At 48.2% G+C, this 17300-nt stretch overlaps 2 protein-coding genes across 2 annotated transcripts; one reads left to right on the forward strand and one right to left on the reverse strand.

Annotated features, from left to right (window-relative positions):
• Positions 1 to 435: 435 nt before the first annotated feature.
• LOC130488307 (glutamine amidotransferase-like class 1 domain-containing protein 3, mitochondrial) lies at positions 436 to 6275 on the reverse strand. The gene is made up of 3 exons (XM_056861958.1): positions 6108 to 6275; positions 1689 to 1893; positions 436 to 628 (listed from the first exon to the last, which is right to left on the reverse strand). The coding sequence occupies exons 1-3, from the start codon at positions 6247 to 6249 to the stop codon at positions 436 to 438; spliced, it is 540 nt and encodes a 179-aa protein (XP_056717936.1). The 5' UTR covers positions 6250 to 6275.
• A 2340-nt stretch (positions 6276 to 8615) lies between these two features.
• Positions 8616 to 16570, forward strand: CLN5 (CLN5 intracellular trafficking protein). Its single transcript, XM_056862126.1, has 4 exons — positions 8616 to 8737; positions 10520 to 10685; positions 13157 to 13382; positions 16023 to 16570. Exons 1-4 carry the CDS (start codon positions 8616 to 8618, stop codon positions 16568 to 16570), a joined length of 1062 nt encoding a protein of 353 aa, XP_056718104.1.
• The last annotated feature ends 730 nt before the right edge of the window (positions 16571 to 17300 follow it).

Here is a 17300-nt window from a genome sequence, read left to right on the forward strand (position 1 = left end):
CTGAATCCCCGCCCCTTGGCACACTGCTTTGTAATTGGCTGTAGTGAGAGAAACATCACTCCCGCAAGCTTCGGTGTCCCGCACTTTGCCTTATGCATGGGGATTTTACCCCGGCTGATCTCAGGGGAGATCGAAGAGTCTGGTTATTAGAGGAAAAGGAAGTCCTGGGATTTGTGAGGGCTGGCTGAGAGGTCATCTCTAATGGACAGAAAACTCATGCATAACTCCAAGGAACAACCGAGATAGACCGGGGTGAAAGTGAGTGAAAGTACCCATGCATAACCGACCCACGTCTGAACAGTCAACAACTGAAGTTTAAGACTCCTTTTTCAACTCAGTTAAATACTTTTATTCATTTTACCAATCACGCGGCTATGTTTGTTGCATGTTTACGGGCAGACATCGATTGCGCAGGGGAGAACAAGTTTCTCCACCTCAGGCAAGTTTCATGACTTCACCAACCATCGCTCCGATCCCGTCAAAGATTTTGTGCAAAGGGGCTTTGCACATGAAAGCGCAAGTGGTGACTATTTTGTGGGCCGAATCGACCTGGGCCTCGTTCACGTCTTTGCACACATGCTTGCACCCAAGCTCCTCTATAGCAGAAGCCGTCTCAAAGTCAGGAAATCTGCGAGAAAGAGAACATTGGACTGAGCTCAGAAACCTGCCGGCAGGAAGGGCAAAGTTCTCAGCACAGGGTATGTGTGCTACAGTGCATACCAACCAGCGGGCCACTGAATTTTGCCCCAGTTGCAATTTCTGGATTGCTTTCAAGGGCCGCCCCACATTGCAGTAATCTAGCCTTGAGGAAGCCATAGCATGAATCGGAATGGTCAGATCAGCTGGGTCCGAAAAAGGAAGTCAAATTGCATACAAGATGAAACAGCACTCTTAGAAAAATAAGCTGGGTTAGTTGCTAACAGCCCTGACCTGGATGGCCCAGGCTAGCCTGATCTCGTCAGATCTCGAAAGCTAAGCAGGGTCAGCCCTGGTTAGTATTTGGATGGGAGACCACCAAGGATTACCAGGGTTGCTGTGCAGAGGAAGGCCCTGGCAAACCACCTCTGTTAGTCTCTTGCCATGAAACCCCCAAAAAGGGGTCGCCATAAGTCAGCTGCAACTTGACGACACTTTACACACACACACAGTTGCTAACAAGAAGGCAGAATCTACCCCCCCCAAAAAAAAACTCTTAACAGATTCAGCCAGAGACAGTTTAACTCTATCATGAGTATAGCACTTTCCAAGGCATCGGCCTTTCCACAAAATACTATCTCTATCATGTCGAAGACAGTTCAAGTGATGAAGAGAAGAGTTGGTTTTTAATATGCCGACTTTCTCTACCACTTAAGGAAGAATCAAACCAGCTTACAATGACCTTCCCTTCCCCTCCCCACAACAGACAACCTTTGAGGTAGGTGGGGCTGAGAGAGCTCTAAGAGAGTTGTGACAAGCCCAAAGTCACCCAGCAGGCTTCATGTGGAGGAGGGGGAAACCAACACAGTTCACCAGATTAGCGTCCGCTGCTCATGTGGAGGAGCGGGGAATCAAACCCAGGTCTCCAGATCAGAGTCCATTGCTCCAAACCACCGCTCTTAACCACTACACTATGCTGGCTCAAACAACATTAATAGAGAAATGCGCCCCCTATCTCCAAAAAATAAATTAAAAAAAATAGTTTCTTATACCTTCCATCTACGTTTTTATTGTGGCCTACAGTGACTTCACATCCAGGGAAAACTTTTGCTGCCAACACAGGGGAGATACAGCACAAGCCAATGGGTTTCTTTGCGCTGTGGAACTCCTCGAGGGTCGACTTCACAAGTTCATTGACGGTGCAGTCCTTTCCATCCACAGCCCAGGAACACAGGTTCTTCGCTACACCAAACCCCCCTGAAAAGAAAAACCAAGGAGGGGGTATGAATTTTCTCTTTGAGGCAACCAGTCCCAGTAAGAAGCAGCTTTCCTTCAGGTTAAATTAATGCCCCCCCACATAGAATCATAGAGCTGGAAGGGACCACCAGGGTCATCTAGCCCAACCCCCTGCACAATGCAGGAAATTCACAACTACCTCCCGCACACACACCCAGTGACCCCTACTCCATGCCCAGATGGCCAAGATGCCCTCCCTACCATGAATTTCCTATATTTAATGCATGGGACAACTATCTGTATAGATTACATTCTAAAGATTAAAGACCTCTACGATCTAGACATTCCCATCCAAAGCAGGAGAATGGGGAAGAAAAGACACCAATTCAGAAAATCCTCGGTGGTTGTGGCCTCTCTGATTTCTAGGCAAACACAAGATCAGTCACAAAGCTATTAAATTATAAAAGACCCCTGAAAAAAGGTTTGCCTACCAAGAACAGCCTTCCAATGATGCTCAAAATATTATTTAATTCATTTATACCCTGCCTTTCTCCCCAATGGGGAGGGACTCAAAGTGGCCAGCATGGTGCAGTGGTTAAGAGCAGCGGTTTGGAGTGGTGGACTCTGATGTGGAGAACTGGGTTTGATTCCCCGCTCCTCCCCATGAGCGGTGGGCTCCAATCTGCTGAACCGGGTTGGTTTCCCCACTCCTGCACACGAAGCCAGCTGGGTGACCTTGGGCTAGCCACTGCTCTCTTAGAGCTCTTCTCATCCTCACCTACCTCATAGGGTGTTTGTTGTGGGGAGGGAAGGGAAGGCGACGGTAAGCCAGTTTGATTCTTCCTTAAGTTGCAGAGAAAGTTGGCATATAAAAACCAACTCTTCTTCTTCTACCTCATTCTCCTCTCCTCCAATTTATCCTCACAACAACCCTGTGAGGTAGGCTAGGCTGAGAACGTGTGACTGGCCCCAGGTCACCCAGTGAGCTTCCTTGGCAGGAGTAGGGACTTGAACCTGGGCCTCCAGATACTAGCCCAACCTTCTTAAGCACGACACCACACTGGCTCAAAAGACCAGCGGCAGACATATGTGATCTTCCTCTTTGTGCTCACTGTCATAGAATTTCAGGGTTATCCCCAAGAAGGCCATAAAAAAGAAATCCCCAATATTAGTGCTATTTGTGTGTTGAAATGACCAGTAACTCATCCAGTAGCACGTGCCCATTGGTCACCTGTGAGGAACGACATGGAAAATCTTCATGATTTGCTACAGGGATATACTACCGGATAGGATAATTTTGCCTTCTGTGAAAACAACCTGCAATCAGACAGGACAACCGAGCATTACTTTTACCAGATAATCCAGTTTGGAAACACTACAAAAACGTTCAGGTCACCACAGAATTCAGCCACAGGTATTCGAGACAATTTTTTTTTAAATGAAAATAAAGATTCACATCAAAGATGACATTAAACCTTCTTTACAGCAAAGCATGTGTATTACTATGGTGTTTATTTGGTTAGAAAATAAGATGTTTACTTGGTTGGAAAACTACCTGGCTGCATTGCAGGGGTCAGGTTACACTGGGGTCCCCAATCTTTTTAGTTTGCAGGCAATTCTGACACAGCATACTAGACACAGCCACAAAATGGCTGCCCCGGGAGGGGGAGCCAGCCACAAAATGGCTGCCGCAAGAGGGGGAGCTAGCCACAAAATGGCTGCCCCGGGAGGGGGAGCCAGCCACAAAATGGCTGCCGCAAGAGGGGGAGCTAGCCACAAAATGGCTGCCCCGGGAGGGAACCAGTCACAAAATGGCTGCTGCAAGAGGGGGAGCCAGCCACAAAATGGCTGCCCCGGGAGGGAACCAGTCACAAAATGGCTGCTGCAAGAGGGGGAGCCAGCCACAAAATTACTGCCACGGGGGGGGGGGAGAGCCAGCTACAAAATGGCTGCCGCAGGAAGGGGAGCCAGCCACAAATTGGCTGCCCCGGGAGGAAACCAGTCACAAATCGGCTGCCGCAACAGGGGGAGCCAGCCACAAAATGGCTGCCACAGGGGGGGAGCCAGCCACAAAATGGCTGCCACAGGAGGGGGAGCCAGCCACAAAATGACTGCGCCGGGAGGGAACCAGCCACAAAATGGCTGCCACAAGAGGGGGAGCCAGCCACAAATCGGCTGCCGCAGGAAGGGGGAGCCAGCCACAAAATGGCTGCCACAGGGGGGGAGCCAGCCACAAAATGACTGCGCCAGGAGGGAACCAGTCACAAAATGGCTGCCGCAGGGGGGGAGCCAGCTACAAAATGGCTGCTGCAGCTTACTTTCAGTCACACAGGGAAGATATTTGTGCTTTGGACGCAGCTGTTGCCAAAGACATTTTAAAAAATCTGCCCAGCTAATCAAATCTCCAATGCTCAATCCGAAGCCTTGTGGTCCAAAAGCCCCACCTGGCCCCACTCGCTTTCTTAAAACACTTGGTGGGCACTATGAAAGGTGTCAGTGGGTGCCATGGTACCCAAGGGTACCATGTTGGGGACTAGGGTTGCCAACCTCCAGGTAGTAGCTGGAGATCTCCTGCTATTACAACTGATCTCCAGCCGATAGAGATCAGTTCCCCTGGAGAAAATGGCCGCTTTGGCAATTGGACTCTATGGCATTGAAGTCCCTCCCCTCCCCAAACCCCACCCTCCTCAGGCTCTGCCCCAAAACCTCCCGCCGGTGGCAAAGAGGGACCTGGCAACCCTACTGGGGACCCACACATTACACAAACTGCTCAGAAATAAGACAACGCCATTTCAGTGGGATGGGCGGAAAGAATTTGAGCAGGAAGTAGAATGCAGCTGCGAGACATTTCTTACTTCCACAAAAATTTCCACAAAAATGTGGGGCAGCCGCTCTTCTCCCAGCACCGATCCACAGTTTCAAAGTTAATTAAACTTTTAATAAAGCCACTGCCCAGCCGAAACGCCCACTGAGGTTACGGAAATGCATACACCCTATTTCCCTGGAAGGTACTCCCAGCCGAGCAATTCTATGCCAACCGAGAGAATCCACCTCCCTAATGACCCACCTTCCTCTTGAGCCAGCAGAGGAAGTTTCAAAACACCCGAGGGGAAACTCTGTTTCCGAGTCCACACCTGAACCGGTCACAGCCCGGGTAGCTGCCTAGTCCACAATACCACTTAGCAGAGGGGCCAAACTCTTCTACGGGTTTCTCCAACGACCTCGAGGGAAATACTGACATGTCTGAAAACACTTCTTGGGAAGTGGCACAGAGCGCCAGGAACCGTGCCACCAGAATGCCCAGGGGTGGAAACTTAAGTCAAAACAGGAATCAGCCTAGATGAAGAAGGCCCTTTTGTATAAACATCAACCCACATTACTTTTCAATGAAAATAAAAGTATTGTTTGTTTCGGTATTCAAGTGGGTAGGGTGCTACTTATAGATCAAATCAAGCCTGAACTGACCCTAGAAGCTAAAATGACTAAACTGAGGCTGTCGTATTTTGGTCACATAATGAGACGACAAGAGTCACTGGAAAAGACCGTCGTGCTAGGAAAAGTGGAGGGCAGCAGGAAAAGAGGAAGACCCAACAAGAGATGGATTGACTCTATAAAGGAAGCCACAGTCCTCAATTTGCAAGATCTGAGCAAGGCTGTCAAGGATAGGACATTTTGGAGGACTTTGATTCATAGGATCTCCGTGAGTCGGAAGCAACTTGATGGCACTTAACACACACAAAGGGTGCTACTGGCATTTTTTTTTCCTTTCGGTAAATAAAAGGGCAGAGAGCCAGTGTGATGTAGTGATTAAGAGCGGAGGACTCTAATCTAGAGCAGGGCTTCTTACACTTTTTCCACCTGTGGCCCTTTTTGCCCGAGAAATTTTTACAAGGCCCTAGGCATATAGGTATACAAAACAGATATACAAATCAAACGTTTACTGATCATAAATCATACAGTAGTTTAAAACAATTATTTGGTATACATATAATTTTACTATTTACCGTTGCCACATTTTTTGCGACCCCCACATTCAGTTACGCGACCTCATATGGGGTGGCGACCCACAGTTTAAGCAGCTTTGATCTAGAGAACCGGGTTCGATTCCCCGCTCCTCCACATGAAGCCTGCTGGGTGACCTTGGGCCAGTCACAGTGCGGGATGAGAGCCGGAGGAATCACTTTAGGATGAGGATCATTGTTTCGGCTGCTGTTGTAAGGAGGCCAAAGGCTCACCTGGGAAAATGACCGCATCAAATTCGCCCACTTTCAATTCTGCCAAATCCTGGATGTCGCCTCTCGCAAGCCGGGCGCTTTCCACAAGCACGTTTCTCTTTTTGCTGCTTGGATTGCCTTTTAAATGGTCTACTACATGCATCTGCTCAATATTGGGCGCAAAGATCTTCACCTGAAAAGAAAAGGGGTAACAGTTGCATTGGAGATAATACAATCCATTGTCAACCACAACTACTAAGTAATACTTCCCCGCTGTGTTGTAACAACCACCTTTCCCAGTGGCCTGGAGAATGCCTGTGGACCTAGAGAACCCCAAATACTTCCTACAAACTTCTAGGCCACCTTTCCACAGGCGTTTCCTCTCTGAATTAAAGTGTACCTCGGCTCTTTAAAAATTAATTAATTGGAGAGTTCAGTGGTGAACGCATCTTGGAAACACCCCTTGCAATTTGCAAATGGAGTGTCGAAAGGTTATTTCCTTGGCCAGGAGCAGTCCAGAGCGCCGCCGCCCAGGGAGTCTGGATTTGCAACTAGTGCGGGATGGGGAGCCTCTGCCTGTCTGAGTAGACAATACTGACTTCGAGGGTCTGATTCAGTATAAGGCAGCTTCATGTGTTCATGATGGGGAGGGGCTGTGGCTCAGTGGTAGATCATCTGCTTGGCATGCAGAAGAGTCCCAGGTTCAATCCCCAGCATCTCCAGTTAAAGGGACTAGGCAGGTAGGTGATGTGAATAGACCCCTGCCTGAGACGCTAGAGAGCCATGGAGAGGGCCCTTGGCTCAGTGACAGAGCTTCTGCTTGGCATGCAGAAGGTCCCAGGTTCAATCCTCGGCACCTCTAGTTCAAGGGACTAGGCAAGGAGGTGACGTGAAAGACCTCAGCCTGAGACCCTGGAGAACCGCTGCCGGCCTGAGTACACAATACTGACTTCGATGGACCCAGGGTCTGATTCAGTATAAGGCAGCTTCATGTGTTCATGATGGGGAGGGGCTGTGGCTCAGTGGTAGATCATCTGCTTGGCATGCAGAAGAGTCCCAGGTTCAATCCCCAGCATCTCCAGTTAAAGGGACTAGGCAGGTAGGTGATGTGAATAGACCCCTGCCTGAGACGCTAGAGAGCCATGGAGAGGGCCCTTGGCTCAGTGACAGAGCTTCTGCTTGGCATGCAGAAGGTCCCAGGTTCAATCCTCGGCACCTCTAGTTCAAGGGACTAGGCAAGGAGGTGACGTGAAAGACCTCAGCCTGAGACCCTGGAGAACCGCTGCCGGCCTGAGTACACAATACTGACTTCGATGGACCCAGGGTCTGATTCAGTATAAGGCAGCTTCATGTGTTCATGATGGGGAGGGGCCGTGGCTCAGTGGTAGATCATCTGCTTGGCATGCAGAAGGTCCCAGGTTCAATCCCCGGCATCTCCAGTTAAAGGAAGCAGACAAGTAGGTGATGTGAAAGCCTGAGAGCCTAGGGGAGGGGCCGTGGCTCAGTGGCGGAGCCTCCGCTTGGCATGCAGAAGGTCCCAGGTTCGATCCCCGGAATCTCCAGTTAAAGGGACTAGGCAAGTAGATGGGTCCCCTCTGCCTGGGACCCTGGAGAGCCATGGAGAGGGGTCTTGGCTCAGTGGTGGAGCCTCCGCTTGGCATGCAGAAGGTCCCAGGTTCGATCCCCGGCATCTCCAGTTAAAGGGACTAGGCAAGTAGATGGGTCCCCTCTGCCTGGGACCCTGGAGAGCCATGGAGAGGGGTCTTGGCTCAGTGGCGGAGCCTCCGCTTGGCATGCAGAAGGTCCCAGGTTCGATCCCCGGCATCTCTCCCTGTCTAGGCAAGTAGATGATGTGAAAGACCCCTCTTCCTGAGGCTGTGGAGAGGGGTCTTGGCTCAGCAGTAGAGCATCTGCTTGGCCGAGCAGAGGGTCCCAGGTTCAACCCCCGCCATCTCCAGGGCCCAGGCAAGGAGGTGATGTGAAAGACCCCTGCCTGAGATGCTAGAGCCATGAAGAGGGCCCTTGGCTCAGTGGCAGAGCCTCTGCTTGGCATGCAGAAGGTCCCAGGTTTGATCCCCAGCATCTCCAGTTCAAGGGCCTAGGCAAGGAGGTGATGTGAAAGACCCCTGCCTGAGATGCTAGAGCCATGAAGAGGGCCCTTGGCTCAGTGGCAGAGCCTCTGCTTGGCTTGCAGAAAGTCCCAGGTTTGATCCCCAGCATCTCCAGTTCAAGGGCCTAGGCAAGGAGGTGATGTGAAAGACCCTCTGCCTGAGACCCTGGAGAGAGCTGCTGCCTGGCTGAGCAGACCATACTGACTTGGAGGGTCCGGCTCAGAGTCAGGCAGCTCCACGTGTCCCACAGACTCCAGGGCGCCCTCCCCCCCCCGGCTTCAAAGCCCTCAGTGGGCATGCGCGAGGGGGCAGGCCGCCTTGTCACGTGACAGGCCCCGCTGGTTGTCATGTGACTGCAGGGTGGGAGCGCAGCCTAAACCCTGCCAGGCGGGCGGCGGTGGGGGAGTCGGGGGCGAGGATGGCGGCGGATGGCGGCGGAGGCCTCGGGCCGCGGCTCTGGCTGCGCTTCTGGCCGGGCGCGCTGCTCCTGGGCCTGGCCGCGGGATGCTCGGGGCCCCGGCGGTGGCCCGTGCCTTACCGGTGAGTCGGTGGGGCTGCACCGGGCGGACAGGCGCCTGGGCACATCCAGGGAGGAGGCTGCTAGGTCCAGGGAGGAGGCTTCTTGGGCCGGCTAGCGGGTGAGGAGGGGGCGGCCCTGGGCTGCTGGCCCCTGGCCCGTTCCTAGCAGAAGTTGGGCAAAGTTAGCTGTCAGGTTAGACAGCTCAAAAAAAAAGGGGAGCCGGGTCTAATTCAAGGTGCTTGAAGCAGTTGTTTGAACTTGGAAGCAAATGCAAATACCTGAAATAGAAGATTGGAAAGAAAAATGGCTAGACTACGCCACTGTGGCCAAAATGACCTTCATGCTGAACCCTAATTATAATGAACTTATAGAACAATTTGATGAAAAGTGGGAATCATTTTACGCTTATATGACCGCTGGTTAATCAAATGAATGTCCTATATTGAACAGTACTAAAATGAGTAACAGGCAATGTTTTATTTAATATGCTCCGGCTATTTGTTAAGTAATTTCTGGGCTTTTAAACGCTATACTTCTAACGTGTAACTGTTAGATAGTTTGAATGATTTTTATATTTTTATAATCACTTTTTTAGACACACTATATCGCATTTGATCAGTATTTAGGCTTGTTATATGTCACTGTACTCGACTAAGTTTATTTCTCAACTGAAATTGACATATTGTTTTTGTATCCCCAACGATCTACCCTTCCCTTTCTTTCCTTTTTGTATCCCTTTAATTATAAAAAAATAAACTTAAAAAAAAAGTTGTTTAAAGCAGTTAAGATATCAAAGTTAGGCTTTAAGGCAATGATAAATGTGGGTTATTATAATGAATTAGACTTTAAATACAGAGAGAGAAATAAGGATATTAAATGGATAGAGGAGGGGAGAGGGGAAGTTAATTATATATATCTTTTTAGTGATAAGATAGAAATTGTTTATATTATATACTATGTGAATGGAATGATACAATTGAATGTGAATTAGTTTGAAAAATAATAATAAAAGTGAGCCCTTTTGCAGAGCTGGGGCAGGAAGTTCAACCATGCAAAGGCGGGGAGAGTGGGAAGCGCAGAGAAAGAGGCTGCCGGCCAAGAACATGGTGCAAAGCCCCTTTGCAGAATGGGACGGGTGGGGGGAACGACGTTAAGAGCGCTCCAAACCACCGCTCTTAACCACTACACCACTCTGTAGAGGTTAAGAGCGGTGGTATGGAGTGGTGGACTCTGATCTGAAGAAACGGGTTTGATTTCCCACTCCTCCACATGAGCGGCGGAGGCTAATCTGGTGAACTGGATTTGTTTCCCCACTCCTACACACAAAGCCAGCTGTGGGTGACCTTGGTCTAGTCACAGCTTTCTCAGCCCCACCTACCTCAGAGGGTGTCTGTTGTGGGGAGGGGAAGGGAAGATGATTGTAAGCTGGTTTGATTCTTCCTTAACTGGTAGAGGAAGTTGGCATATAACAAACCAACTCTTCTTCTTGGTCTGTTTCTAACTGAAGCAACACCAAGTAAGACAGCTGAAAAGTGAGCCAAGTTTGCAGAACTGGGATAGGACATTCAACCAAGGTCAGTAAAATGCATACCCAGCTTGCTGGGTACCCATGGGGTGACGTCGGGATGTGACATCACCCCATGGGTCAGGAATGACCCGGTGCTTGCACAGGGGACCTTTACCTTTTTATTGTTACCTAAAATAGGAATTCATTGTTGTGCAGCCAAGTTCCAGCTTTTAGCTATTGTGCACTGATAAAGTGTTGTTGTTTTTTTAAACGTATTTATTTTAATTTAATGCAGGCGCTTTGATTACCGTCCTCCAGCGGATCCTTACTGCCAAGCTCGTTACATCTTCTGCCCAACTGGCTCTTCCATTCCAGTAATGAGCGACAAAGACGTCTTCAAGGTGTATCGGTTGCAAGCGCCTGTCTGGGAGTTCAAGTATGGAGACCTCCTGGGTCACCTGGTAAGCTGCTGTCTCTTCCCCCACCCATCCTTTCACTTTTACCCCAATTAAGAGTAAAATAAAAAAGGACAACACATTTGCATAAAGGATATGCACTCCAATGCATCTGACGAAGTGAGCTCTGACTCTCAAACACTTATGCGGAAATAAATTGTTAGGCTCTACAATGCCACAGGTCTCCTGGTTCATTTAGCTTTATTCCTTTCCCTCTCCTGGCCTCTTCAGGACTCTTCCTCGCACTTTGGGATTATAAAAGAACAAAAGAAACCCTTCATGTTTGTTTCTCTTTTTTAGGTATTAAATCTATAAGTGTTGTTTTTCCTTAAGGCTTGTCTACATGTTGATCACATAAAATCTTAGGGGGTTACTGCACTTTGTATTCCCAGCAATGTATTAAGAGTTTGAAAATTTTATTAAAAACATCGCTTTAAAAGGGTTTTTGGATACCACGGCTTATAAATGGTTGGAAGACGTCTTGACAGCTAAAGGGGCCAAACAAAGTGCAAACAGTATTTTTTATAATGTTTTCAAACTCTTAATACATCGCTGGGAAAACAAGTGCGGTAACTGTCATAGAGTTGGAGGAGACCACCAGAGCCATCTAGTCCAACCCCCTGCACAATGCAGGAAATTCCAAACTACCTCCCCCCCACACCCCCAGTGACCCCTACTCCATGCCCAGAAGATGGCCAAGGTGCCCGCCCTCTTATGATCTGCCTAAGGTCATAGAATCAGCATTGCTGACAGATGGCCATCTAACCTCTTCTTAAAAACCTCCATGGAAGGAGAGCTTACCACCTCCCGAGGAAGCCTGTTCCACTGAGGAACCTCTCTGTTAGAAAATTCTTCCTAATGTCTAGATGGAAACTCTTTTAATTTCAACCCGTTGGTTCTGGTCTGACCTTCTGGAGCAACAGAAAACGACTCGGCACCATCCTCGATATGACAGCCCTTCAAGTACTTGAAGATGGTTCTCATATCCCCTCTCAGTCTTCTCCTTTTCAGGCTAAACATACCCAGCTCCTTCAACCTTTCCTCATAGGACTTGGTCTCCAGACCCCTCACCATCTTTGTTGCCCTCCTCTGGACACGTTCCAGCTTATCTACATCTTTCTTAAATTGTGGTGCCCAAAACTGAACACAATACTCTAGGTGAGGTCTACAACCTTACTAGAACTCCCTACTACTTTAAACAAATGAATTTATTTAATTTTTTTGTATTGTACCTTTCCCCACAACCTTGGCATCTTGCAGTAGAACACCATATTTATCAAATTGCAACACAAATCAGTACTTTGGCATTGTCAGTCTGGAGATGTTGTTTTTCAGCTGCAGTCCTGCGCGCGCTTCTCTGGTAGCAAAGCCCTTTGAATGCACTAGTATGTAGCTCAGAACAAACCTGTGCAGGATCAGAAAAATGAGACACGAAAATTCTGTATACTTCTGAGCCTTTGGGCTACTGGCAACACATTGCTTTATGCGCAGAAGTTACTTCATTTGGATCCTGGCAACTCCAGTTAGAGGATTAGAGTCCGCCACTCATGTGGAGGAGTGGGGAATCAGACCCTATTCTCCAGATCAGAGTCTGCCACTCTTAACCACTACACCATGCTTAGAGGCAGACAGTTAGCATCTGTAGTGACAACAAAATCCTCTGTCCCCCTTCTGTCTTGGGTGGGGGGGGCATTGCTTTGAGTTTGTGAATGAATTCGAGTTCAGCACTCTGTGAGAAACAAGCCCCTGGATAAGTTCTGGTCAGTACTACCAGGGCAGTGGGTGAAAGAGTACTGAGCAGGAGGGCACAGCTTCTCCCCTCCGGGCACGCAGGGTCCACAACTGAGCCTCTGAGCAGGGAGCTCCAGTTCCACATGATGTACAGAGACCATGGAGAAGCAGCCGCCTCCTGATGAGAAAGAGAGCCAGCGTGGTGCAGTGGTTTGGAGCGGTGGAGTCTGATCTGGAGAACCGGGTTTGATTCCCCACTCCACATGAGCAGCGGAGGCTAATCTGGTGAACCGGGTTGGTTTCCCCACTCCTACATATGAAGCCAGCTGGGTGACCTTGGGCTAGTCACACTCTCTCAGCCCCACCTACCTCACAGGGTGTCTGTTGTGGGAAGGGACGGTGATTGTAAGCCGGTTTGATTCTTCCTTAAGTGGCAGAGAAAATCAGCATATAAAAACCAACTCTTCTTCTCTGGGAATCATTGGCTGTTACTGCACTAGGTATTCCCAGCGATGTATTAAGAGTTTGGAAATGTTATAAAAAAATCGCTTTAAAAGGGTTTTTGGATGCCACGGCTAAAAAATGGTTGGAAGACGTCTTCACAGCTAAAGGAGCCAAACAAAGTGCGAACAGTATTTTTTATAACATTTCCAAACTCTTAATACATCGCTGGGAATACCTAGTGCGGTAACAGCCATTGTTGGTCCATGCTTATGGTAGGCTGGCTGTCCTTTTCTCCTTTCCAGAGAATCATGCACGACGCTGTTGGCTTCAAGAGCTCTTTGACGGGGAAGAACTACACGATGGAATGGTATGAAATGTTCCAGCTGGGGAACTGCACGTTCCCCCACCTCCGCCCTGACGTGCCCGAGCCTTTTTGGTGCAATCAAGGGGCTGCCTGCTTTTACGAAGGAATCGACGACGCCCACTGGAAGGAGAATGGCACCTTGGTTCAGGTCGCCACCATCACGGGTAAAAAAATCCAGACTTAGTCGTGGGGGTTGTTCATGCGTTTAGGGTTTAGGAGTTATACTATTGCACATGTGTTATGCTAGGGTGATTGCACATAAAAAAACCCTCATATTGTAACCACACGTCTTCCTTCCTATCTGGATTCTCTGGTTAGTCCAAAGTTATGTAGAATCTTTATGCATTCAAGATTTAATGGCCCTTTTTCAATGGTTTTGCTGGGCCGTATGCGAAGGATCCCTTTTCCAGACTGGCTGTGTCCCTGCTCTCTTCAGTCAGTGGACTCCTTGGTACATATCCTTACATGAACCAACTTAGGCTAAAATGGATTATACCCTGTTTTAACAAATGGCCTGCATTTTCTCGAGCAAAAGGTTCGGTTCCCCTTAGAGGACTCTGACCCTCAGCGTACTTAATTTTGTTGCTCGTTTTTTGTAGGCTGCAGAGAAGAGTCGAAGGGAGGTGCTTTTGGAGTTGGGTCTTATTTAAGCTTTATGGTTTTATTGTTCAAGAACGTGGTCTTGGATACTAGTCATGATGCATGCCTATTCTCTCCAGGATCAGAGGAGCATGCTGAATATATTAGGTGCTATGGAACACAGGCAGGATGCTGCTGCTGCAGTCGCCTTGTTTGGGGGCTTCCTAGAGGCACCTGGTTGGCCACTGTGTGAACAGACTGCTGGGCTTGATGGGCCTTGGTCTGATCCAGCAGGGCCTTTCTTATGTTCCTACAACTTTCTTCTCTTGCATTCCATGACTGAGTCCTTGCACTGATTAATTTCTGATTCTCCAGCATGGCGAATATACTTGCATTTTAACAGATAAGGCTGTATTCATGCCTACAGAGTGTGAGGCTATGAAGATACTTGTGTTTATAAAATGTGGCTAGATTTTTTAACAATCTAGGATTGGGGGGAGGGTTTTCAGGTCAGAAAGGCAGCATGTAAGTAAGGGTTGATATCCCGAATCTGGTTGAACCAGGGGTCCCCAAATTTTTTGAGCCTGTGTGTACCTTTGGAATTCTGACAGACTGGAGGATGCAACCACAGGAGGCTGTCTCCTGCTGATTTTTGGCACAAAAAAATGGTGGCTCCTTCATGATTCCTTGCAGTAAATATGGCAACATGGAAAAGATTCTGCATTTCGAAGCCGCATTCTGCACAGTGAAGTAACTCCACTCCTAAATGGTTTGCAGAGTCTTCCAAGCGCCCTAGGGGTAACATAACCAAACTACAGGTGGAGTAAAGTTAACCAATGGTTGTGTGGATCCTAGAGGGCAGGAGACACCCAGCGGTAAATCAGAGTAAGCTGTCAAAGTGGGAACGTACCCAATGATTACTGCTGCAGAATGAGAGATGCATCAAAGGCCTCTGCCCTTCCCAAAGGTGTTGGGGAGGGGCTGTGGCTCAGTGGTAGAGCATCTGCTTGGCATGCAGAAGATCCCAGGTTCAAACCCCGGCGTCTCTAGTTAAAGGGACTAGGCAAGTAGGTGATGTGAAAGACCTCTGCCTGAGACCCTGGAGAGCTGCTGTCAGACTGAGTAGACAATACTGACTTTGATGGACTAAGGGTCTGATTCAGTATAAGGCAGCTTCATATGTTCATGTGACTTTGTGCCACTTCTTGAAGGTCTAAACAGGCAGAAGTGAAGTCCAGAGGTTGTTATTCCAGGGCTAATCTTGTTCCAAATGTCCTGCTTTACATGCAGCGGCTCTTAAGAGGAGGGTCAAAATGATGCCCAGTAAAAGTGAAGGGTACCATACAGGATTCTTTCTTGGAAGAGCGCTGCAGAAATTGCCACACTTCGGTGGGATATCATATATGCTGGGGAAATAAACACGGCAGGCTCCTGCATAGTCATCATTTGGTGACAGCTTGAATTTCTAGATGTGTTTTGGTATTTAAGATCAAAAGTTCATGTCTTGCATGGAATTACCTTGTTAATCCCGTAATGATGAGTTTTAACAAACCACACCAAGAAGTTAATACAGTTGAACTGGAGTTTAAAATCTTTAAAGGACATAAAGATTTGAGATCTTCAGGACTACAGGATTTGTGGCTTTGTGTATGTGGGTCAGAAACCTACTTCTTGAATTTATCTGGGGAGTCCGGGTGTTAAAATAAAATATGGCTAAAGTTAAGCTCCTCAATCCCACTGATTTTAACCTCGACAGATTCCACCACATACTCCAGCGTGGTGTAGTTGTAGTTTGGAGAGGTGGACTCTGATCTGGAGAACCGGGTTTGATTCCCCACTCCTTCACGAGCGGCTGAGGCTAATCTGGTGAACTGGGTTGGTTTCCTCACTCCTCCACATGAAGCCAGCTGGGTGACCTTGGGCTAGTCACAGCTCTCTTCGAGCTCTCTCAGCCCCACCTACTTTGCAGAGTGTCTGTTGTAGGGAGGGGAAGGGGAGGTGATTGTAAGCTTTAACTGCTAGAGAAAGTCGGCATATAAAAACCAACTCTTCTTTTTCCCCCTCCTCCCTGTAACGGGAAAAAGCAGAACATGTCATGCAGAAAGAGAAAAATATGGGAACTCATACACTGCTAGACGTGTGTTGCTATTGGGGGATGGATGCCATCTCTTCTCCCTCTGTGATATCATTGAGCTTTTTCCTGCTTCTCTCTGCCTCCCTTCCAGGAGCGATGTTCAACGAGATGGCAAAATGGGTGGAATACGACAACAGAACCGGAATTTACTATGAGACCTGGATGGTCAAAGAGAGTCCAGAGGAGTGCTCCAGGGTGTGGTTTGAGGCCTACGAATGCTCCAAATTTGTCCTAAGGATGTATCAAAAACTGGCGGACATGGGAGCGGTTTTCAAAAAGATACAAACCAATTACACCACCCTTACTCTCTTCAGCGGAGAACCCATTTGCCTCGGGAATGAAACCTCCATCTTCGGACCCCGAGGCAACAAAACGCTGGCTACGGCTATCAGGGACTTCTATTCTCTCTTCAAACCTTACCATTCAGTCAAAGAGTTCTTCACAAACTTCTGGAAAATACTCACCAAAGTGATTCTGAAGCGTCACTTTTACCTCTTCTACAACTTGGAATACTGGTTTTTACCTGTTAAATATCCTTTTGTGCGAATAACCTATGAAGAAATCCCATTACCTAGTACAAAAGCCGGTAGATGGAATCCTCCTTCACAAAGGACATCAGCAAATGAAATTGTGCTGTGAAAACAATCAAGCGCTGGGGTAAATTTCTGTATTTCGATCAGAAAAGAGCCCCGTGAGGAAGATTTAACTTACAATCCAAACCCCGTCTTGTCTTGAAAGAACGGGAGGTTCTTTTATATGCCAACCTGACATACAGCGCCGCAGGACAAGCAGATCATGTTATGCGCACTCTTCCAAAATGGTGCGCCTTGTGCCTGGCTGAGGCCAAATGTTTAATTAAAACCCACCAGCAGGCAAGGAGGAGGATTATTCACATGTTAAGAGTTTCCGGTTTCATTCTTGCTCCTATATATTCTGTAGAATCACTGGGATGGCAACTCAAAAGTACCAAACCAGAATTGGCCTATGGAAATACTTTATGATGGTTACTTTCTAAGCAGCGGGGGTCAGTAGAGCTATTCACAGTGGACAACTGGGCCTAGGAAGAAACTATGCAAGTTTTGCTTCTGGATCAGGTGCTTGGATGCAAAAAGTTCCGTGGGTGCAAGGATTTATACCTGCGGAGCACAATTTTCTAGCTTTCTGTTCCTGTGACGGCCCCAGATCCTCTGTGGAAGGTGGGATAATAATACTTCTCTGCACGTGAAACTCCTTGCCCCTACAAAAAAACATTAATCTGGGTCCAACCAAGGAGATGGACAAAAATAGTTCCCCTTAATTGTTTTGTAATTTAGAGCCAGGCTGGCCCGATCTGGGAAGCTAAGCAGGGTCAGCCCTGATTGGTATTTGG

Source organism: Euleptes europaea, chromosome 16 (assembly GCF_029931775.1).
Source record: "Euleptes europaea isolate rEulEur1 chromosome 16, rEulEur1.hap1, whole genome shotgun sequence".
In the NCBI taxonomy this organism is placed as follows: domain Eukaryota; kingdom Metazoa; phylum Chordata; class Lepidosauria; order Squamata; family Sphaerodactylidae; genus Euleptes; species Euleptes europaea.

What these genes read in the sequence shown, in the direction of transcription:
- LOC130488307 (XM_056861958.1), bottom strand. Translation starts at nt 6,249, where the DNA reads ATGCATGTAGTAGACCATTTAAAAGGCAATCCAAGCAGCAAAAAGAGA. An exon ending in TGATGCGGTCATTTTCCCAG is followed by an intron (nt 1,894 to 6,107) that starts GTGAGCCTTTGG and finishes TTTTCTTTTCAG; the next exon opens with GGGGGTTTGGTGTAGCGAAG. An exon ending in AATAAAAACGTAGATGGAAG is followed by an intron (nt 629 to 1,688) that starts GTATAAGAAACT and finishes TCTTTCTCGCAG; the next exon opens with ATTTCCTGACTTTGAGACGG.
- CLN5 (XM_056862126.1), top strand. Translation starts at nt 8,616, where the DNA reads ATGGCGGCGGATGGCGGCGGAGGCCTCGGGCCGCGGCTCTGGCTGCGC. An exon ending in CGGTGGCCCGTGCCTTACCG is followed by an intron (nt 8,738 to 10,519) that starts GTGAGTCGGTGG and finishes AATTTAATGCAG; the next exon opens with GCGCTTTGATTACCGTCCTC. An exon ending in GAGACCTCCTGGGTCACCTG is followed by an intron (nt 10,686 to 13,156) that starts GTAAGCTGCTGT and finishes TCTCCTTTCCAG; the next exon opens with AGAATCATGCACGACGCTGT.